The sequence below is a fragment of the Astatotilapia calliptera genome, chromosome 23 (genome assembly GCF_964374335.1).
Source record: "Astatotilapia calliptera chromosome 23, fAstCal68.1, whole genome shotgun sequence".
NCBI classification, from domain to species: Eukaryota; Metazoa; Chordata; class Actinopteri; order Cichliformes; family Cichlidae; genus Astatotilapia; species Astatotilapia calliptera.
The window spans coordinates 23,781,878-23,805,175 of record NC_137443.1 but is presented as its reverse complement, the minus strand read 5'-3'; the positions used below and the strand labels follow the sequence as shown (position 1 = coordinate 23,805,175).

General features: G+C 43.3%; 1 protein-coding gene and 1 long non-coding RNA gene across 10 annotated transcripts in view; one reads left to right on the top strand and one right to left on the bottom strand.

The window, feature by feature from the left end:
- LOC113016073 (nck-associated protein 5) overlaps nt 1-23,298 on the bottom strand; it is a 187,367-nt gene that overhangs the window by 108,554 nt on the left and 55,515 nt on the right. For 7 of the 9 annotated variants that reach the window (XR_013905111.1, XM_080297118.1, XM_080297116.1 and 4 more), the window contains one exon: nt 16,898-16,971. Coding sequence is in view for 8 of the 9 variants with exons in the window: in XM_080297118.1 (XP_080153244.1) it covers nt 16,898-16,971 (74 nt within the window). In the remaining variant the exon portion in view is untranslated. Of the gene's footprint in view, nt 1-1,256; nt 1,866-16,897; nt 16,972-23,298 lie in introns of those variants that run through there. The other 2 variants (XM_080297112.1, XM_026158590.2) reach the window with 1 other exon arrangement.
- Nucleotides 9,929-11,265, top strand: LOC145424254 (uncharacterized). The gene is made up of 2 exons (XR_013905273.1): nt 9,929-10,299; nt 10,558-11,265. It is a non-coding gene; the product is annotated as an uncharacterized LOC145424254 (long non-coding RNA).

Sequence of the window (23,298 nt, the reverse complement as noted above, 5' to 3'; positions counted from 1 at the left end):
TGTGTGTGTGTGTGTGTGTGTGTGTGTGTGTGTGTGTGTGTGTGTGTGTGTGTGTGTGTGTGTGTGTGTGTGTGTGTGTGTCGGGGGGATCAGTGTCAAGTATGAAGCTGAGTTTTTAGGGCTTTGTTTGGCCGCTCGCTGCTGAATACCTCAGTATATACCTAAGTGCCTCATATACTGGGGTACTGCTGCAACCGTAATGTGCTTTAAGTTAACACCTTTTAATCTGCTGTTTGTTACCCTTCACATAGATTGCCTACATTCATTGGCATTCCCAGCTGTAAAGCATCCACTCCATGCCAGATGCTATTTTTTGCTCTTGTGATGGGAAGCACCAGTTCCCAGGGCAAAAAAAAAGCTCTCTTTAACTCAAAAAAAGACAGAATGGCATTTCTCTCTGGCGCTTTGACAACACCAGCAAGAGAGTGATGATACCTCCCATGCTCTCCCATGCTCTCATTTCTCTATTCCCCAGCAGTTCTGTTTATAGAGATAACAAAGTCAGCCCAAAAACATAAAGCCGCCCCGGCATCCCTGCGATGGCTGCAGGCACCAAGCACTGAGCATCTATCTGTCTGCTGCAAATTAGGCTGCCTATAAGGGAAGACCCCCCCCCTACTGACCTGCCGTGACTTTGACACTGCAGGTCTTAACGCCACATCACTGGGAAAGACTATATATACATAATATTCCATATTATTGTCCACCACCTCAACCAGTTCAGCTCATTTCAGTGTGGGATTAGTGGGCTGGATAGGAAATCTTAATCTGCCTGAGCAAGCGAGACAGAGAGAGTGAGTGTATAAGGAAAGAATTGAAGCCTATGCATTCCTGCACATACAAATCCCTGCAAAGCCGGGCTTCTTTAACCTCCACTTTGTCTGTTTCCTGGTGTTATCAGTCAGAAACAAAGTGGGTTGTTTTTTCTATGCAGCACCCCTGACCCCATGCTGTTGCCACTAGCAACAGAACATGCGATTCCCCTCGCAAATCAGTGCAAATCGCACATGTGTGCAGTCCTTCTATATGAAACATGTCCCCCTCTGGGGCATTACTTGGAAATATTGCAGCTCGGGACAAAGTAAGGAAGCCTAAACGAGGTAACAGTGAACCTGCCGGCATGCATGTGATGCACATCTTAAATCCCCAAACAAGCCAAGCGTACTTCAGTCACAATCAAATCTTACAAGAAAACAAGGTTTCTTTCTTTCTTTTTTTGCCATGTCATGAGCGGCTGACGCCGGCTCGCTCCTTACCCTCGTGGAGACGCAGCATCCTGGTGCATTCAGAGGACACGCATGGTAATCCACTGGCACGCTTTCCTCCTGCTCCGCAGCTGCTGTCCGACTGATCCCGCAGATGACAAAGTTTACATCCACAAACAGAGCGCTGCCGGCTCTGCCCCGGACTGCCTTTCCCTCTTCCTCGCTCTCAAAGTCCTTGCTTCCCACCCCCCACCCCCTCCTTTTTCCCCTACTCTGCTGCCTCCCTCACTCTGCCGGCGTGCACCGACTTCTCCCGATACACCGCTTTCCCTTCTCCCTTCCTGCTACATGCACGCTTCCCTCAGCGCTCCGAGGCTCCTCTTTACACACACGCACAAACACACCGAGTGTTTTGTGCCTCCGATCTGCCGCCCACCACCCCACCTCCCGGCTTTATCTTTCCTCCGAATATTTCTCTCCTCAGTCTGTCTCCGCTTCTATCTCTTTCTCTCTCATGCTGTCTGTCTCCGAGCCTCCCTCTCCCTCTCTCTCTGTGACTGCCTCCCTCCTCCTCTTCCTCGGGCTTACAGGACGTTTAACATGTGTTCAGGGAGACGGCTGCTCTGCTGCCTCTCTGAAGGTGGATCTTTCCTCAGGGGGGAAAGAGAGGGCCGGGAGGCTGGGGTGGGGGTTTGCACGGAGAAGGAGGAGTTGGTTTTTTTTAGGAGGTGGGGGGTGACAACAGCGTTGTAGGCTGGGGGGGGGGGGGGGGGGGGGTGCAAATCTTTACCTCAAACAAGGGGACATGAACAGGCAAGCAGCAGCCGGCTTGTAATGTTCCACTAAGTGGACTCCTTTCAGAGCAGGGGGGGGGGGGGGGAACAGAAGAGCTCACACATGCAAAAATGTGGCAAAGTTGCAACTTTCAGGTAGTCACTCTGTCTCCCTGCACACCTGGTCGATCCTTTCCTGAGGCTGGCACCCTTGTTTGATCATACAGAAAGTTGCAAAAATGGGAAAATAGTCAAATTGGGAGCTCTGTGGGGAGATCGGGGAGGGGGGGGGGGTGTCAGTCCCCATTAAATGATCTGACAACCACCTACTCTGAGGCCTAAGCCGGCCAAATTGAGCCCTTGTACAAAAAAAAAGAGAGAGAAATGTGGACGGGGAAAACACCGCAACACAAAGAGACAAGCGTGCTGACAAAAGACAGATAGAGACAACCGAGGAAGAGATCAAGAGCAAGGAGGAGAGCGAAAAGACGAAAAGTGAAGGAGAAGGCGAGGAGGAGGAGAAAAAAAAGGAAAAAGAAAGCAGTGCTTGGGTCTGCTGGGCCGAGTGACTCCGGCCCATCTGCCACAATCACAATCAGTCCCAGCTGAATGGCTGTGACTAACTGCAGCATGAAGCCCGCAGCCTCAACCCAGGCAGGATGGAGATGAGAAGGGGGGGGATGAAGAGGCAAAAGTGGGGAAGAAGAGGAGGGTGATGGGGGGGTTCTATTGTCTACTCCCCAATAGGACCAGTGCAGGAGGAGGCGGGCACCGGATGGGTGAAAAGGGGAGAATTAAAAGGGTCCCGGTGACAGGAGTGCTCAGTTAAAGAGGGTAAAGAAAGGACAGGGGAAACTTAGAGCTGGGGCCATCGCTGCCACTGTGCTCTACAGCCACTGTCAGTGATGTCCTCAGCAAACAATCACGCGAAGCAAAATGAGTCTGCAGGAGGCTGATGGAGCGGCTTGCTCACGTCAAGATAAGGGAAGGTAAATAAACCGCCCCAAAAAAGTGACACTCATTATCAGATGTCTCCTAAAGCCGGCAGCGACATTGTCATTTGTCATCATAAAACTCTGAGAGATTCATGATGACCGATGATTGCGCTCGTGACCAAAGTGTCACGCAGAGCGGGGTAATTGTGTTTATCATAAGCGCAGCTGTCTCGTGAGGGGAAATCTGAATGTGGAGCGAGCGAGATTTGATTTTACGAGCAGGTGGTCACCAATTACACACCATTGTCCCATTTGGGTTAAAAAAAATAAAGACAGATGAATGAATGGCTGAGTCAGCATTAACACAAGGACGCGCACAGTAATCAAGAAATATCGGCTTTAATTTGATCGACGGGGAGCGCCGAAACAGCGAGTAGCGCTGTGCAGTGCAACAGATGTGAGGCTCACTGTGTTTTTTTCCTGCAGGAAATAAGCGATGCTTGTTTGCTTAGCTTTGTTTACTTCCATTTAACTACATAATGATGGTACCATAAGTGCATATCTGCATGATTGTGTGTGTGTGTGTGTGTGTGTGTGTGTGTGTGTGTGTGTGTGTGTGTGTGTGTGTGTGTGTGTGTGTGTGTGTGTGTGCATGGGCTGACAACTGTAATTGCATAATGAATGGGTTTGTGAAAGCATGTGAAGTTAAAGTCCGTACATTTTAGGTATACACTGGTGGATGTGCACGGGTGCATATTTGTCTTCAGCTGCCCCTCATATCTTTATATTTTGCTTCCAAGCTAGACCTTCTTCACTCCTCTTGAGCAAAACGTCTCCAAGTTTCTTCTTCTTGTTTCTTCTGGTTTGTTTGGACATTGGTTTCTTTTTCACTGATTTTTAGTCCAGTCCTTGTACCGAAGCATTTTTTGTTAAGCCACGTAACACTGACCTATGAATCATCAAAAGAAACATAACTGAAGGGATGAACAAGTGCTGTGACAACACATAAAAGACAACTCAGCAACGAACTGGTTTTAAATGGTATCTTTAGCCACTTTGTTTCTGGCAACCTGTCACAGAAACACATCATTTTCTTTTCATTTCTAAAGATGAATCAGCTGATCATCTACTGAAGCCTCATCAGAAATTGTCTCAGTGGAAGGAAGGAAGCTGCCTAAAAGAGTTCAGACTGTGCTGAAGAATAAAGGTGGTCACACCAAATACTGACTTTTGAGCTTGTTAGAATTGTACAATCTCTGTTTTTTTTGCCTTTAGTGTGTGTTTACATGTATGTTTGCACATATTTCAGTAAATCACTGCATCTATTTCCCATTTACAAAGCAAAATATCAAGAAACATGGGGTGATTCAAGACTTTTGCACACTACTATATAGACTACAGTCTGACTGTACACGTGCACAACGTCTGGGACTGAAAAATGAAGCCATGTCTGAAAGAGTCAATCCCTGTAGACCACCCTTACTGTAAGCACATATTTATAGCCCAGCACAACAAAACCCTTTTCCCCGCCATTATTAGGGCTGAAAGTTGTGTGTGGCATAATGACAGGTGATTCTAGCTAGCCAGGCCTATAGATGTCTTTCCACTTGTTACCGAACTGGATGTCGTGACTGCATTTGTGCTGTTAGAGCTCTTTGGACTCTTATTAATGCAATAACAACTGTACTGACAGCCTAAGAATTCTTCGTGCCAGTGTTGCTGGGTGAAATTCTTTTCTTTTATCTGTATGATACTCAGCACTAATTAGCAGCTATCTGCGTCTGTGCTATGCACTTATGCACCCTGCTAACCAAGCCTGTGAGCGTGAGCTGAAATCGTCACTTCACTAATTAATATGTAAAGTCAGGGTGGCAACTCCCATCCTTTATTTACAGTTTATTGTGTGCGTGTCTTCATGCAATACGTGCAAAATATAATCCATACGTTGTCACAGTGATAATTAAGTCCACTAACACCATTGTGTAAGTGTGTGCGCATGATGTTTGCAAAATTCATATGCGTATATGAACGTGCACGTGTGTGTGTGTGTGTGTGTGTGCTGAGTGATCTGCTGAGCTCATTAAGGCGCCGCTTATTGCTCTGCCAGGGGTGTCAGTGACAGATTCCACTGTTTGGAAACACTCGGCCGCCCACACAGCCAGCCTGGCTCCACCACTGTCACACACACACACACACACTCGGACAAGGTTAGCATTCCACAGGGAGGAGGGGGTACAGGGAAGGAGACAGGCCGGTGCTGGGACAGTGGCCGGAGGGCCGGTGGGTCGATATGGATTTGTAATAGGGTGCAGGGTGGTCTGAGGTATGCTGGCTGTGGCTGCATGTAGCGTGAGTGTCAGCACCTCTGAGGTCCTTTCGGGTTAGAAGGACGCTGGTGCTCGTAGTAGTAGTATGTGTGCAGCGGTTGAAGAAGTATTTAGGACGCTTACTGAAGTGAAAGTAGCAATTCAGCCATGCAAAAATACTCTATTACAAGTCTGTCACGATGTGTAAACTGCATTTTTGCAAGTGAGTTCAAAACAAATTTCCCATTTGGAGAGTTCATGCTGGAATCAAAGCTTTCAGTAACCTTGTTAAATGGATTTATCTGGCACAAATTAAAGTTTTTGGCTCAATTTACCACCCAAAAAAAATTATTTAAAATGAGACAACAGCGAGCACCGATTCCTGGACTGGCCTGTAAAATATAAACACATCACGTAAAACGAACGCACAGCTTGCTTTGCCGTCGAACTGGATATGCCTCGCATTTCATCAGAGCGATATCTCGAGGCTAGAGAGGGCTTGAAAGTGCTCATTATGAAGAACAGTTCCTTCCAGTGTTAAATAATTGATGCATTACTTTGTGGGCAGCATGATAATGCTGACCCAGATGGAGCTAAATACAACAGATAGTTTTTAAAGCACTGCAGCTGGCAATATTTCAACTGTAGTGAAGTGTAGGTGCACTCAGGTGTAGTACATGGCCCTGAAATGTTTAGAAAAGTAAGAGTAAGTGCACCACACGAACGCACAAACATCCTGCCGGCCCGCTGCTCTGGCGGTCAGCCACACTTTCCCTCCGTGACATTAATCCCCTGCAGCTTGATCACAGATGAGCGACCAGGGGCGACCGGCGTGCGTCACTTGAGGTCATTACCAGACTGGTCGATTCTACAGTCTAGGTGTGTGTTCCCAGTCAGCCTTTAATCGTACACTAGATTAGCCCAAACGTTTGGGCTTGAGATTTGTTTCTGAGAGCAACCATCTAAAATGTCTGAGCAAGCAAGAGGTGCAAAGTCATTTGGAAACACGTCGGTGGTGCTAGGCGTGGATATTTAGCTGTCAACATGGACGGGAATCTTTTGGGAAGAGGTTCAGGGAGTATTTTGTGCACAATGATGAGTAAAGGAAATGCCATTCTGCAGACAGGCAGGCCTGTTTGTTTACCCAACACTAGCTTGCCCTGGATCTGCACAAGACAGATGCAAATCACACGGCGGGGCTTCCTCCGGAGACTCCCTGCATGTTAGTGAGCATCTACATGTGTGTCATTTCACTTCTTTGTTGCAAGATGAAGTGTGTAATACAATGAAAACCCGCAACGCAGTCTTCGGTCATGTTTCATTAGAGCAGGGAAGGGGGTTGATGGGGGGGGGTGGGGGACGATGCCAGTCCAGTGAGACATCATCAAGTGCACCGAGATTTTCCTCTCTGGAAGATCTCAGGAAATGTTTAAAGTCATTAGGAGTGGAATGAGCTGGATTAACGCTGATGGCGGTATCTTTAATTAAACTTAAGTAAATCTTTTTTTAAGAAAAAGAGCATTCCTTGTGTGATTACAATTCACAAATGGGGGCTATTATGGGGTAATCTTAGTTTTAGCCTCCTCTAATCAAAGGGACAGTTAGATCTCGCAGCAGAAAGACTTTTTTTTTTTTTTAAAGAAAGCAGCAAATTTAGAATACACAACATTTAATGCATCCTCTAATTCTTATGCAATCAGAAAGTGCTTATTGTAAAGCACTTTGTGATTTTTATCTGTGAAATGTGCTATATAAATAAATTTTACTTACTTACTTATACTTAGAAGCTCGATTAGGTTTAGAGATGGTCAAATGCAGGTCAAAATTAGATACGCTTTAAATGGTGCTTTTGTACTCCAGCCGAGCCCTCAGAACACTTTTCCCCTACAAGCCACATTCAACCAGTCACACGAGCATTCATTCACCGCTTCATTTTATGCCTTTCAAGTGCTTTTTAGCCATCAAGCACACCAATGGATCCATCGGGAGAATATGGAGTGTCTGACTCAAATATGCAAGATGAGAATTGAACCTCTGACCAGCTCTATGTTCAGAGCCGAAAAGTGAAAACTGTGAACTCTAACCAATCATTAAACCAGATGGGGAGTCTCTAAATTGATATTGATCTTTACCTGTAATACGTTTAACAAGGCTTTGCAGTCCTTGTGATCTAAAGCCTCTCTCCAGCTACCAAGAGGTTAACAGAAGCTGACATTCACTTTTTCACTGTGTTTATATGCTGTACTTTCTGGTTACAGCCCCGGGCCCTCTTGCAGCAGTGCTGCAGGAGCTCATCTCTGGAGATGGGGAAGATTATCCCAAAATGCAGGACACTTGGGTGGGGTTTTACAGGACTATTAAAACCCCACCTTCCTGCATCTGTAACTGCTTTCTCCACCCTATGTTCATCATGATCCATGCAGCGCCTTACACCACTGACAGAGACTTAAGCACATCATGTTTTTGTGTTAATTCTTGTTAGGATGGACAGTTATCGTCTTCTTAATAGCTATGATTTAATGGTCAGCAGCATATGTTGTGGCCCTTGTGGTAGCCACTTGTTTTTAGTGGTTTCTATTGTTGTTTTCTAACCACTCACATTTCTCTCTCCCACCTCCGTTTTCATGTTTCAGTGTCAATTTGTTGTCCTTTGGTTACTTCCTGTTTGAGTTTAAATGTTAGTTTTACTTCTTTCCCCTCCTTTGGGATTGTTTGCCCCACCTAAATTTGTTTCCACCTGTCTCTCTAAAATCAGTTCTATGTGTTTGTGCAGCCCTGTGAAAAAGTCCACCTCATGATTCAGTAACTTAAAGAACCACCTTTAGCAGAAATAACTGAAGTAATTATTCTGTGTCTCATGTTATCGGTCTCTCAAATCATTGTGGAGGAATTCTGGCCCACTCTTCTTTCATTGAGGTTTATGCACAGCTCTCTTAAGGTCCCAACACAGCATTTTAATCAGGTTGAGGTCTGGACTTTGACTGGACCATTGTAACACCTTGAATCGTTTCTTTTTCAGCCATTCTGTATTTGTTGTACTGTCACAGCACCCATTTTGGGCCGATCTTTATCTGTTGTACAGATAAAGTCACTTTTGACTCTAGAATACTTTGGTATACGGAGGAGTTCAAAGTGTCCAGGTCCTGTAGCTACAAGAAAAGCCTAAATCATCACCCCTCCATCGCCATGCTGACAGTGGATATGAGGTGTTTGGCTTTGTGCTTTATGACCACACATTTTCACTTTGGTCCAAATGATTTTGTTCCAGAAGTCTTGTGTTATGTCCAGATGCAAACCTAAGCTGTGCTGCCATGTTCGTCTTTAGGCACTTTTGTTCCTTCTCCCGAAAGACCTTACAAACTATACTTGTTCAGTCTTCTTCTAATTGTACTGTCAAGAGCATTTAACATACTAGCTGAGGCCTGTATAGTCTAATTTGTAGCCCTTTGGGTTTGTTTATCCATCCCACCTGCTCCACTTAGGATCCGACTCCAGAGTTCTGTTTAAAACTGACCAGTACATTGTCCTGAAACATTATTCTACATTTACTTTAAGAAACATTCAATTTTACAACTTATCACTTCATCAGAGACTCACAGGACACCCACTTTCAGGACTGCAGTGTTTTGATTTTCACACATTTTCACCCTTTCCTGTTTCCTCAACGACATGAGGATGTTTTCCAGAGAGCCCTGAGCTGGGGGTAAATAGCATGGTTGCAACCACTGTGACTGCCACCACACAGGTTGTGTCAACAATGAAAACCACACGGGCTCTATCAATCTGCTCATCTTAAAGCGAGGATGTTTACCGGAGTGCTTCGCAGCACATGTTTTAGTCAAAATAACGGCACACTTTCAGGAGCATAAAAGGAGTCATAACATATTCACCCTAGAGCTGATCTTGACAAAAATCTATTCACTGTACGGTGAAGAACTCAACTAAAGTTTACAGACCTGAACATTGTGGTGAACAGTCAATTCAGCTGAAATCAGATAAAGTAATATACTAATGTGTAGAAGTGTTTCTTTACAGTACAATACATTTAACTTGAGTGTCTGAGAACCCGGTGAAACACCAGCAGTAATTAGGCATTACACAAAATCCCACTGGCAAAAAGTCTCTTAAGTGCACCTAATTGCTTTTAGGAATGCAGATAATACCCCATTCAGTGGAAATGCCAAGAATAAGTGTCACAAGTCCTTTAAAACGCTGCATATGCATGTTGTGAAACCACTAGAAAATGGTTTAGTGAAACACTGCATGTACAGGGAAAGGACAGATCCATTAGGTTAAGCTATTTTCAGAAAAACAGCCAGTACACTACGGCTCTGCAGTGTACTTAACCTTGAAACCAATCAGAAAACATCAGAAACATGAAGGCTTAAGGTGAATGATATGGGAGGCGAAGCATATTACTGGCAGGTTCTCATATGCAATGAACAGGGGAATGCACCTATGAAAACGACCTTGAAGACGCTTCGGTAAAAGGCCTCATTAAACCATTCGATTAACCTTTTCCTCTCATGAGCTCCATAAAACTGATGCATGTATTTTACCAGGGCCTGGACTGTTTTGGTGTGGGGGGATGGGGAAGATCGTCCCAGCTAGACAGAGTTAGCGAGTTTCTGAGAAGATAACCTAGCACGTGTTGACTTATGTCACAGGGCGGCGGTGTCACCTCCTTAACTTCAGGCTTCAGTGAGGTTATCATTGTGTTCACAGTGAAGTGAGGTCAAGATAAACAAGAAGCTTTTCTGTCGACTTGCTACTTCCTTCAAGAAAACAAATTCTCACACATGTTAACAACTTACTGCTATTTACAACAAATTTCAGCATTATTTCTTTGGACATTTTCTACATCTTTTTCTCATTCATTCTCAATTTGAGTCAAGTCCAAGGAATGTTTTGTTTGGTCGACCTGGTGTGTACTATGTCCTTAAAAAACCTGAAGAAACTTGGACCTGAGAGATGCATGTAGACCTTCAGCTGAATGAAGCCTCATCAGAAATGGTCTCGGTGGAAGGGTGGCTGTCAAGAAGCCATTCTTAAAGAAGGGAAATACGCAGAAAAAGCTGAGGTATGAAAATTGCAGAAGAACTGAACTGAAAATTAGTGGAAACAAGTCTGATGGAGGTTAGGAGACGGGTAAAAAAGTGTCTACAGCCATCTGTAAAACACGACGGAGTTTCTGTTATGGTTTGGTATGCATTTCATCCAGTGTTGTTGGAGATCTTGTCAAAATTGATGATTTATGAACACAGAAAGGTACCATCAGACTTTAACATGCAGTAACATCTGGAAAGAGTCTAATTGGCGCAATTTAATTTTTTTTTAGCATGAAAACAACCCAAACCCACTGTCAAGAAAAACACACAGTGGAGCACTATCAGTCATGGATCAGCCTCCCCAGAGCCCGGACCTCAACATTATTGAAGCAGTGTGGGATCATGTGGACAAAGAACAGAACAAAAGGCAGAAACATCCAAAGAAGAGCTTTGAATGTCCTTCAGGAAGCCTGGAGTGTCATGGTCCGGAGTCTGTGACTCCGTGTTTATGTTAAGTTTATTATTATTCTGTGGTTTTGGTTATCTTGGGTTTTTGTATTCTCCTGCTTCACGTTTCATGTCCCTATGTCTGTGTCCCCCAGCCTGTGTTTAGTTGGTGTGTGTTGTGTTCAGTCAGTGTGTTTCCTGTTTTACTTTGAAGGTCTCGTTTCCCCTGCCTCGTCAGCTGTTATGTCTCCCAGGTGTGTTTCCCTCCTGTTTCCCATCCCCTGATTACTGGTGTGTATTTATAGTGTGTGTTCCCTCGTCCTTGTTGCTGGTTCGTCTGTGTTATGCCCTTCGGTTATTCTGTGTATTTTGCCCCGTCATCCTGTGCATTCTCCCCGCGTAGTTCTCCCTGCAAGGTACCCTCGTTCATGTTCAGGTTTTGTTGTTTAAGTTTTAGTTTTCCCAGTTTAGAGTGTTTTCAGTTCTGTTTCTCGCCATCCTTTCTTTTGTGTTGTACATCACTGTCGCAATAAAGCTCGCTCACCTCAGAAGCCACCTGCATTTTGGGTCCTTAATAATTCGCACGGCTTGCCCCGGCAACCCGTGACATGGAGAACTATTCCTGAAGACTACTTGAAGACATGACACAAAAGCTGCCTAAGAGAGTTCAGACTGTGCTGAAGAATAAAGGTATTGACTTTCAAATATTGACTTTCAAGCTCATTAGAATTATACAAACTGTGTTTTGCCTTATATACCATATTTAAGGTAAGCAGCAAGATAAATCTAGTGGCTTTGTGAAGTGCGTGTAACCTCTGGTCACAAAGCAGAGCATAGAACACACGGTACACAATAAATTCAGCTCTATAGTACAAGATTTATGCTACAAGGGTGTATTTTAGCAAAAACATTCATAAACCAAACCAAGCATCTCTGGTGCCTAAAACTAACCAAACAAATGGGTGAAAATTAAGCAAATATTATAACAAAGGGAAAGCTAAGTTGAAAGGAAAAGTCACAGTTACAGCTTCTGAATTGGATTTTTTTTAAACCACACTTAACTCATCATATCTTCCTTTCAGCAGAGTGAAACCACGCAGTCACGGTTATGTTATTGGCGGCCACCGACTGATAATTTATACTGGGCTGCTAAACAACTCGTACTGGCCATCAAGTAGGAAAATAATATGCAAAACCAGATAATTATACATGAAGAGCAGAGACTTTTGTCATTTTACCACTGGCTGTTCATGGTTTACACTCCACAAGGTTTAATCGAGCATTTTATTAAAAAATAACAAAGTCTTGAGGAAAAATACCAACAAATTTAAAAAGGCAAATTCCACCCTCGCATGAAGGTTTAAATGAGGGTTTCACAGACTGATTTATTTGCCCACTAACTGCTCCTTTAAGATATTTTGGAGTCTGGACTCCTGGGCCGTAAAGTGACCTCTAATGGATGGATTAGGTTCAGTCATTTACTTCAGAGGGCGCACAAATATACTTTGGGAGCATATTAGATCTCTTTAAGGCTTAGCGTGATCAAATTATTGCATTAGACCGGTCAACTTATCCAATTAAAGTTGTAAAATGCATGGCTCTCGCCCAAGCGAGACGGCAGATCCTCGGGGCGTCGGAGGGGTTTGCGGGAGGCTGAACCCTATCCACCTCCTCATCGGCAGAGCAGGCCTCGCCGCATACTTCAGCTGAGGATTACAGCCTTTCATCTTGCTCAGACCGCCGGCAGCACACAGGCGTCTTTGAGGCCAGATATGGCTTGTAGCAACATCAGCAAGGTCCAGATTTGTAAAGCGGTTTCCCAGCTTTGTGCTCCTGTGGTCTTTCTTTCTCTGGCATGTTTACAGGCTCACTCATTTAGCTCTTTCTCTCACTTAATGCCGCCATCCTCTGTTAAAGGCGAAGGCGCTTTGTACGAGCCCTTAAAAAGGACAAACTTTAAGAAAATTCAGAGTCTCTCAGAAAACTTTTAATAGCTCAAACAATTTTGAGAATTTGCAGCTCAAGAAAGGACTTTCTTGACTTTCCAGTCAGTCTTTGATAGTTGGTCTTAAAGCTCAAACAGTGTATGATCAAGGACAAATAGGCAGAAATGTTGAGCTGCTTCTCAGAGAAAAAATGGACCAATTTCAATTCCACCCACAGGCGAATTCACTTACACAAAGCAAGTCCTATTAGCTATAATCCCCCACCTAAGAGCACATCTGATCTGACCTCCGCTTTCTATCTCTGCCGTCTTCGGAGCGGGGCTGCTCTATGAACATGACAAATAGCTTATTGATCAGCAGATGTCGTCGTCAATGTCCTTTCGACTTGGGCTGCAGCTGCAGTTGCCTGCTCCCTGCAACCTGTCCTAAGCCCCGAGCATCTCCAGCTGAGTCCCCTGCCTCCCTCCCTGCTCCCTCATCACAACTCCCCACTTCCCAGTTGCTATGAGGGAGCCCCCCCCCTCTCTCAGTCCTACCCCACACCGCCTTCCAGCCACCCTCCTCATCCCTCCTTGTCCTCCAAGGTGTGGAAAGGGTCACAGACAAACGCCATCTGCTCCAGCAGGCAGAAAATGGCAGGTGAGACCAGCTCTGGGCCATGTGACCCCTTACACTGGCCAGCTATGGCCACTGAAAACAAGGTCAGGGGAAGATTTGTGGAAAAACAAAAAACCCCAGCTCAGCACATTGACAAATCAACAGTGGGAAAGTAGAGATGGAAAGAGGGAAAAAAACTAATCTGCATTGTTTTAATCCACAGGGAAGATTACACAGTCACGGTGCCTTGACACAGCAGCTTGTCAAAAAGAGGTCATGCAAACTCACTCCCCGCCCGTCATGCTTTTTAGTGCTGCAGAGCATCCATATGTTCCCCACCACCACATGTCTGTCACTCAGCAACGACTTTAATAAACTCTTTTTCCTCAACACATCCAACCTGCCCTGACTCAACTGTGTGTCAGCGGCATATCAAGGCCACCACTAATGAGAGTGTAAACCTTTAAAAAGACATTTCATCATGTTTAATGAGTGCCCTGCAAACAAACGATGAATAACTGGAAACCCTGGGTTTGGTGTCCAACTGTACAACGTGTCTGATGTTTCCAAATTTGGATTTGCTCCATCTGATGTTGACACTGTGCCGTGGAGCTTTTGTTTCCGTCTGTCAAGGACGTGGTCACATTGAATAGATCGAGTGGGAGAGGCCGGCCAGCATCCCACTGGGGCTTTGTGCTCCATCGAGCAATGATGCTGCGACCGAGTGCAAGAGACGGCGATTGTGTATCTGCATGCGAACTCATGGGGCTTTAGGATGACGAGGATATAGCAGGTGTTTCTGACACTCAAAATTATCTTTAATTAGATTCAGATAATTAATAATCCATGTTTTTCATTAATTTACACTTACCACCTGTAGCTCTGCGACATTTGGAGCTTGTTTAGGTACAGATGACACCCACTTGGCAAACATCAGTGAAAACTCCAGCTTTTGCACAACACACCACATCCATGTTTTCTTTTAATTTATAAAAATGCAAAAGTCTCGATCCACCACTCATTTCTTTCATATTTTGCTTCCAATGAGCCAGATATTCTTGAAATGTATTCAAGCACTCTCGGGCAATAGCCCTCCAGGCTTTCTGGAGGTCTTTCAAAGCTTTTTTTGGACATTAGCTACTTTTTCACTCACTTTTAGTCTAGTACTTGTTACTGGCCATTTTCAGAGGATTATTTATCATTTCCTAAGCCACTTAACGCTGACCTATGAATCATTCAAGCATAAAACACTCAACGGATGAACCAGTGTTGTGTCTAAATATAAAATTCCAAAGATAACACAGTTTGAAAGACATAAAATAGTATTTGTGCACCAACAAGGTGATTTCCAAAGAGTTATTACCTAAAAACTTGGCATATCTCAGCATGGTGTGCAGTGTGTCCTTAAAAAAATTGAGGAAACTGGACAAAAGAAGTTTCCCATTTGATCAAAATATAAAGTAAGACCAAGATGTACATATTTAGCAATTAAATGAAAGTAGTATCTGCCTTCTAACATAAAAGAAAAAAGTGAAATCAGGACAGAGATCAGCCATAATTGTCCAATTGGTGTACTTTGCCAGTGTGAAACTACCCCATAATATGGTACAATGAGAGCCATGAATGTAGTAGGTCACTGGGTCATAAGGAAGGATGCAAAGAACTAGAGGAATGTACGGGCTTCTCTTTCTCCTCTTGACTGATTGATGGGCCCCATATTCTTAGGGGTGGAGCGAGACATCTACAGCATCGTGAGATGCTGCCTAATAAGGGAAAGGAGGCGGTTTTTTGTTTTTTGTTTTTTTTTGTTTTTTTTTAAGTCGAGGTCTATGTTTTAGCTGAACAAAAGCCTTTGTGAAATCATTCATCACTGTCGCCGCTCTGAATCGAACAACACTGGAAAAGAAATGAGAACAAATCCTGGCTGGTGGTATGTTGTTTCTAAAAACTGAGCTTCAAAGACAAGGAATTTTCAAAGTACGGATTTCCACTGGTTTGTTTACAACATCTAGAGGCTTGCAACAATGCAGAGCCCCTCACAGTTGAATCTCTCACTGGAGCCCATGGAAGACAAAAGCAATCTTTGTAAATAGCACTTCTCCTCAAGACACCAGCATTACGTGAAAAACTGGAGCCTTTATCCATGATTCTTTCAATCAAGATACTGACTTGAAAGATGTACTTCAAATGGCAAAAACTACTTTGAGTTATGAGTGAGTTTATATCTTTGAACCTCAAGGAAACAAATGTCAGTTTTACAAGGCAGGGGTGCATTGGGGGATACTTAGAGAATCTGTCTAGTCCTTTTTAAAACATACCAAACTGACCGTTAGTGGTTTGGTTTGGTTTCTCAGGTTTTGTCTACTTTTACTGACTGAGCGTTTTACACAATGGCACAATGGCTAGAAAAACATTGTAGAAGACCAAGTTTGATGCCTTGCGGAGATAAGAGCAAAAGGAAGAGACGTGGCCAAAGGCTAAGACACAACGCTTACATGTCAACGCTTAAGCACTTCAAAGTACAATGCCATGTAGCATTAGATCATTTAAAGGTATAATGTACCCAATCAGAAACAGGGTACTAACCTTGTTTTTAAGCCAGTTTGGACAACCTTAGAAGGATCAGGTTGGAGTATACTCCAAAGGGGGGGGTTTTCCTTCTCACATGGGGTACAAACAGTAAATGGGAAGCTGGACAGAAGCTGGACAGGTAGAGCTTTGAAAAGGGAGCACCATGAAGAGAGCCCACTGGCATTTATCCACTATTTTTTCACTAGTGGGCAATCAGACATCACATGGACTCCATGGTAGGGCGCTGGCAGGTTAATGACCAGTTAATGCCCAATCTACACTACTCGGGGCATTTGTGTTTCACATGCAGCTTCCAGGGTAATCGGGGTACTTCAATCATTTGCAGTTGTACAAGTTCAAGGCTTTTGAAACCATTTGGTCCCCAGGTCAGTTTGCACAGGTCATCTAAGTGGCTATTAGGTCACTCTGGCTCTCACACGAGATGTCTTAGAAAGTTGGGTGGGGATGACTTAGATGAGAGGGTCATTCCTTTACACATCACTTCCTTTATTAAGGGGCTGTCCTGGCCGAGTAAAGGGGATGGTCAGTGGTCATTTAACCCCCCGCAGCCACCGATCCTGAGACCCTTATTCCCCTTTCCCCTCTGTCCAACCCCCAGCCCCTCTTTGCTCACTCAGGGGGAAAATTACTTTGAGCCGGGGGAATACAGCTCCATTGAGATGGAGAAAGGGTTGTACAAAAGAGGGTGAAGTTTAAAAATTGTCTCTCTTTTCTATGGGGGCTGTGCATCGCTGGAAGGGAAAGGATGATAGCAGCATTGAGGGGACAAGGTCATTAGATTGGCATCTCCATAAGCTCTTCATTTCCATTGTCTGTGCAAATCTGCTCCAAAGGACCTCCATGAGAAATGCCCCCAGTCAACCCCAAACTGAGCCTGGAGTCTCCCCCTTTGTCTGCCACTTTTAGTGTGCTTCCAACACAAAAAGCATTTCTCAAGAACTGTGCACAAAGCTTGTCTCAAGCTCAAAACCAAACAACATTGTTCTGCAGCCTCTGGTTGGCAATGAATTGCAGGCAGCTGCTGATATCTTCAGGCAGAACCTCTTACCTTCGAACGTTTCGGCGCTCCTCCTCGAGCTGCTTGAGAAGTTCATCAATGCATTTGTTGGCGTCCATGTATTCCTGCCGAGAGAAAGAAAACTTTATGTGTAAATGATCAAAGAGTCAAATGCTAACAATGATTAAAGGAATACATGCAAAATCACACCCTGACTGCATCCTCGTGTTGCTTTCATAAATGTCAAAGAACGTCAAGACAGGAGTGCTTTTTAAAAGGTGTGATAATTCAGTTTAGCCTCTTATCCCCTCTCCATGTGTAATTCCAGAAGTACCTCTGGGTAACTTCTAATGGCTGGCCCAGAAGCAAGCCCGGCAGTGTAATGTCAGCTGGGAATAGCGCTACTGAGTTACAGCACACACAAAATGAGCTAAGGCTGAGAGCAGAATGGAAGAAACAGATGTTAGGATTTCTCGGCTTTGGCCTAATGATTTGCTTCTTAGTGGTCTGACATCATATAGCAGAAGGGGGTTGTAACTGTGAGAAATAGGCCACATACAGCGGGCACCATACTTCAAACATCTGGGTTTTCAGATACTCAGTGTCTACCTGCAGTACACAGCAGAGCACACACTGTGCTGTCAGATCAGTGCGGTGGAGGTTTAAGACTAATTAATTAGATATTAGCTTGACAGCTCACGATACATCTCATGGGTAAATGGTTATCTCTGTGGGACAGATGCTCTCCATTGATTTCCAGACACTCTCATCATGTGCTGTGAGTGTAATTGAATAATGGGGATTCCCAAGAAGAAGTCCCTAAGCCAGAAATCTCAGTCTAGGAGGGGAAAAATGGTCATAGTATCTGCAAACCATCCATTTTTTTTAGATCCTTTTATTTTTGCTTTTACTGCAACTACGGCGCCTTGGCCTGCTTCTGAACATAACTCCCTTTGCAGCTATTGTAATCTCAGTTCTCTAATTAGTCACTGCCAAAATAAATCCCTTCAATAAAGCACAAAGTCACTGTTGTAGACCAGAATTCAAGGAAAAAAATGAAAAACAAACACAGTGTCTGCAGTTTCCAAACTTTGTGGGAAAACCCTTGATGATAAAATACAGCAGAGTGTCCACACGAGACAAGTTTGGTCAATATGGAAATTTTTCTTGTTGTAGTGATACACTATATCATAGCAATACACTTTTCTGGGAAACACATTGGGAAATCCCACATAATCAGCCAAAAACAGCAACACAGCCTCAAAAATGACCAATTATTTGACAAATGGTCTAATATTGCATTAATGGTCAAAACCAACATAACCCCAGCACCAACAATGCAATTGACCAGTAACACTGTTGCGATAACACAGCATGCTGACTTAAGGGCTTTCTGCCATTATAATATACTTTACGTGATTATGATTTAATCTTTTTTTAACATTTTTTCTTGCCATAATAGCAAAAGCAGCAGCTTCATTTTGCAGCATGACAATGATTCTGTTTTTCTTAGCAAAACACAAAGGATTGGGGGATGGCTCAAGACTTTTGCACAATACTGTTGCTTGGTGCCCAGGCCTAAGCAAAGTAACAGGTAAAACAGATCATTTACAAAAGCAGAAACAACAAGTCAGCTCAATATTCCCTTTTGGTTTCACACAGAGCACAAACCCAGTCTCCTGGGTAAAAGTTTTGAGCTTCACACATTGTCATGACTACATGAACGTTGCCGATCTTTATGCTATTACTTCTACTTATAAGCATTGTTTTTATGTCTTTTCCCCGATTCACAGGGAAGCTATGACATTACCACAACATGACTGGTGAGTAGCAATGATGGTCCCTGAACACTTCATATGATACTGTGGAAAAACACATACACAATGATATCAGATACAACTATTTGGCACAGGCTTTCAATGCCCTTATTGATTTTTCAGACATGAAACACTGAACTATTTCACAGCCTGTAACACAGCACTTTTAATAATTTGCATTGAGCAATATGAGGACAGAATGATTCTGACCTCCCTGCGAACCACATCTGGGGCCTGAACAGACCTAAAGTACTTCTGTTATCACTACATGGGCTTTTTTAAGCTGTGGCCTTGAGAGCAAATTCACCAGATGTTCAGAGACTGCTGATCTAAATACATTAAGCACAGTTGTTTTGTCTGCTGCTTCTTAAGCAATTATTGGACCTAATCTCGCATCTGAGACTGCCACTCAAAGACAGCCATCACCAGCAGCTTGCACCAGTGCCAGGAGAACATGGCAAAGGCCCAGGTGTCCTGCCGAGTTTGCATTCAAGGGCACTCTGGTGACCATTAGGCAAATAGGGGCAAAGAACGACAACAGATCGATGCTTAACAGTGTGGTGTCACATTTTCCAATTTCTGTCATGCAAAAAAAAAATGACAACAAAAGACATTAACTCAGTTTCCATCCATCATCCCTTTCATCACTGGAATCATCCATTTTTACTTAATCAGCATGACAAATCTTTCATGTTTGGAAAGCAACCAATTACAGTGCCTAACAACACTGCCCTAAAGCCATCTGTCAGTCTCAGAGTGTCACAGAACGGGGCCAGAATGGCACTCAGACCCAAGGCGAAAAGGCCATTAGTGCTCAGTGCTAAGTTCCCAAAGTTAAATTTACCGTTGGCTCCAGGAGTAGTTAATCAATAGTGCAAACCATGGCAAATGATTGTTCATGTTTGTGTTCTCTGAATTCATCCTGACCACATGGGTGGACGGAGAGAAGCTTGTAGCTGTGAAATGTGTTCTGCAGAAGAAACAAAGTACACTCTAACAGAAAGATCTCATGCTTTGGTAGGAGGTATGCTAGCTAGTAGTGTGGATAAACAGTTGAAACTGCTTATATATTATGAATAAAAAGGTGTAACTTGTGTATGGCAGAAAAGTTAGAACAGGAAGATGAAAGCACAGATACATATATCAGCAATAACCTTAAAGAACCAAATGGTGCTGCCTTCTAGGAAGTGTGAGGCCATTTCCAAATAATTTGCAGTGAGAAAGGTTATTTACAAGTGGAAAACGTTCATGACAGCTGCCAGTCTTCCCAGGAGTGGAGGCCCAGGCAACTTCACCCTAAGGTGAATTAGGTTTGCAAAGTTGCACCTGAAAAAAATCACAAGACCTGTGCAACAATGTGCTTTAGAAGGACAAGACCAAAGTGGAGATGCTTGACTATAATGCACAAAACACAACACATCAGCACAATCACCTCATGTTAGCTGTCAGCACAGTGGTAGTCAAATGTGAGGACATCTGTCTGACAGATAAAGCTTCGCCCAATTTATGTCATGAAACAGGTCAATGATCCCAAGCACAGCAGCAAATCTACAACAGAATGGCTGAAAAATGGAAGAATCAAACTGCTGCAATGGGCCAGTCAAAGTCCAGAATTCAACCTGATTGAAATGCTGAGTTGGGACCTTGAGAGAATTGTGCATAAAGTCTCAAGGAACTGCAGCAACACTGTAAAGAAGAGTGGGCCAGAATTCCTCCACATAATGTGAGAGACTGATAAAGTCATTTAGACCTGAATTATTTCAAGTTATTGCTGCTAAATGTAGTTCTACACACTACTAAATCATGAGATGTGATTGGTTTTCACGAACTACTTCTGCATGTTGGTATGATAATATATCATCACCTAATTTTAAACCTTGTAAAGACCAGATTATTTTTCAATATGTTCTGGTATGAAAAAGGGTGTACCTACCATAACTGTAGCTAACTCTAACTGAAAGTTACCTAGATCCAATTAAAACTGACTTCAAGTGAACACATTGAACATGAGTGGCCCTGAAGATGAAGAAGTTCAAATATGCTGAACCACTGGTCTAAAGAAAACAAGCACACTCTGAACATTCAACAAACCAACATCTGCCAATTCATCAACTAAAATGTGTGACTTTTTCTCAAGCGGCCAAGAGAACCTTCTTGGGTAAAACATCTGTCTCTGAAACACCATTAGCAACACAATCCCATAATGATTACGACTGCTCCACAAAGGGGAACCTTCTTTGCGAAAAGCCCTGTGTCAGGGGAAATATTTACAGGCCACATCAAAGTCAAGTAAAGCTGGCTAAGTCAGTGTTGTCATCACGTAGCCCTCGTCCTAATGACAGGGCACTGAAATAATCCTCAGCACACATGAAGGAATGTAGAGAATGCAGCATGCTTGTTGTCATGTGAAATAGGAGGGTATTTAAAGCGGAGATTTAAAGCATGACTCATGTATGTAATGCCGCGTGTTATATCTTCAGCCAGGCATTACTCCTGACGGTTTTACGGCGTGAGTGAAAGCTGTACCGTTCCCACGAGGCCCAGGTACTCACGTGTAGACTGGAGAGGGGGAAAAAACACAGAATTTACTGACCCGAGACTTTATCAGAGGCATATTTCTCAGGACCAGCGCTCTGGTGAATGCAATTCCTTACAGTGCTTAAAATGTCCTAAGAGCTGTAAGCTCATAAGGAGTACGTAAGCACCTCCAAAGTATACTAAATCATGAAGAGGCTTTTACAAAAGTCCCAATATACTTCACCTGACAGCAAGATGTGCACTTACAGAGCAACAGACCTTCAGGAGACGTTGTGGTAAATTAAACTGAATAAGGCGAGATTGGTTGGACTGCTGCATGTAAATCTAATTTTACAGGTAACAGATTTCACTAAAAATTGTTTCTCGTACTCAGTGTTTTAAGATGACAATTGGACTTGAAGCTGCTGAACAAGGTGAAGCCTCTTTTCAAAGCAAATGTCTAAATGTTATTTTATTTCCTTATTGTAGGTATAACGTAGAATGGGGTTAAAACCTGAGCCTTTCGCTGGCAACCTGGTCCCACGTTCCTGCAGTGTGGACATATAAAAAGCTTGCACCAGTTACTAAGACTTCATATGCCATGGAGTTTGTGGTCACTAGGTCTACACACAGCTGAACACCTATGGAAGATTTTGGACTAATGAGGAAATACATGAAGGGTATATCTTTTACAAGAATGATGTCTGTCCCTCAGTAGAGTTCCAGAAACTTAAAAAGTCAAGAAGGACTGAAGCTATTCTGGCAAAGCTTGTTGAATCAACATCTTTTAAGACTCTTTATTTTGTTTTATTCTTTATTTTGTCACCTTTATTTTGTAATTTATTTCCTGCACTTGAGGTTTCCTAAATAAGAAACCGTTTTAATTATAAATACACATTTTGCCTATTCTTTTTTGTGTGCAGAATGAAAGCTTTTTAAGGTGAATGAATGGAAGGATTGCCCATGGTACAGATGATATTGCACTTTAAAAAGCCATTCATTAACAGCCAGTGCTGTGCACAGCATTGATTTTTGCAGCTATAATAAAAGCAGGGGCCGAGCTATTGTTAACCTGTCAGGTAATGTGTTTGCAGATGTTCATGCTCTACGACCGCTGCTTCTCAGTAATGTTTATCCAGCCGTGTTTACTCAAGTGTGTGAGAGCGTTTGATAAGCAGGCGCTCAGTGGCTGCCGAGGAAAGAGCTTCCCCTGACTCGCGCCATGGCTCGAGCCCCCCTCCAACTGCTTGTGTGCCTTTATGAAATTTTTAAACGTGAGTGCCATCCCCCCACTGCACCAAGGCACCAAGAAGCAGAGAGGGAACATATATATATATATATATATATATATATATATATATATATATATATATATATATATATATATATATATATATATATATATATATATATATATATATATATATATATATATATATATATATATATATATATATATATATATATATATAAGTGAAAAAAAACCCAACACACTTCTGACCACACAAACATGCAAACAGGCAGACTGTCTGACACTCAAAGCCAGTGCAATCTGTTTAAGATTAATGGTCCAGATTTCTCAGTAATAAAACATCAGATGCATTATTCATCCATATGAGCCTCGCAAGCACACTCTGCTCTTTCACACATTTTTGGAGATTAGGAGCGATGGAGCCACATCCCCGACGAGCGTCTGCTTCTTATATCGGCTGCTTTGGAGTCGACTGGAAAAAATAAATAAACTTTAAGCTAGATAAAACTGACCTGGTTGCTGCAGAGGTCAGGATACGTTCCTTTAAATCCTCGCTGATGTAAGTTCCTTCCACCACCTTGATGTGTCTGCAGATGAGAACCTCCGCCTGGCTTGACTGATAAGACACCTTGTAGAGGTCTGCAGCCTCTGGGAATAACACCCAGCCAAAGACAAGGTCACAACCTCGATCCTCCCTAACCCTGCGTCCCAACCCATCCCGCCAACCTATCTCTGCTTTCCAGGAATATATTTGTTTTTGCAGACTGATGACATGCCAGCAAGGCCTGTGGGACTGAAAAAGCATCTGAAAAGCCTGAAAAGCTGCAGGTTTGATAGAAAGTAACAGTCCCACATGGGCTACTGCA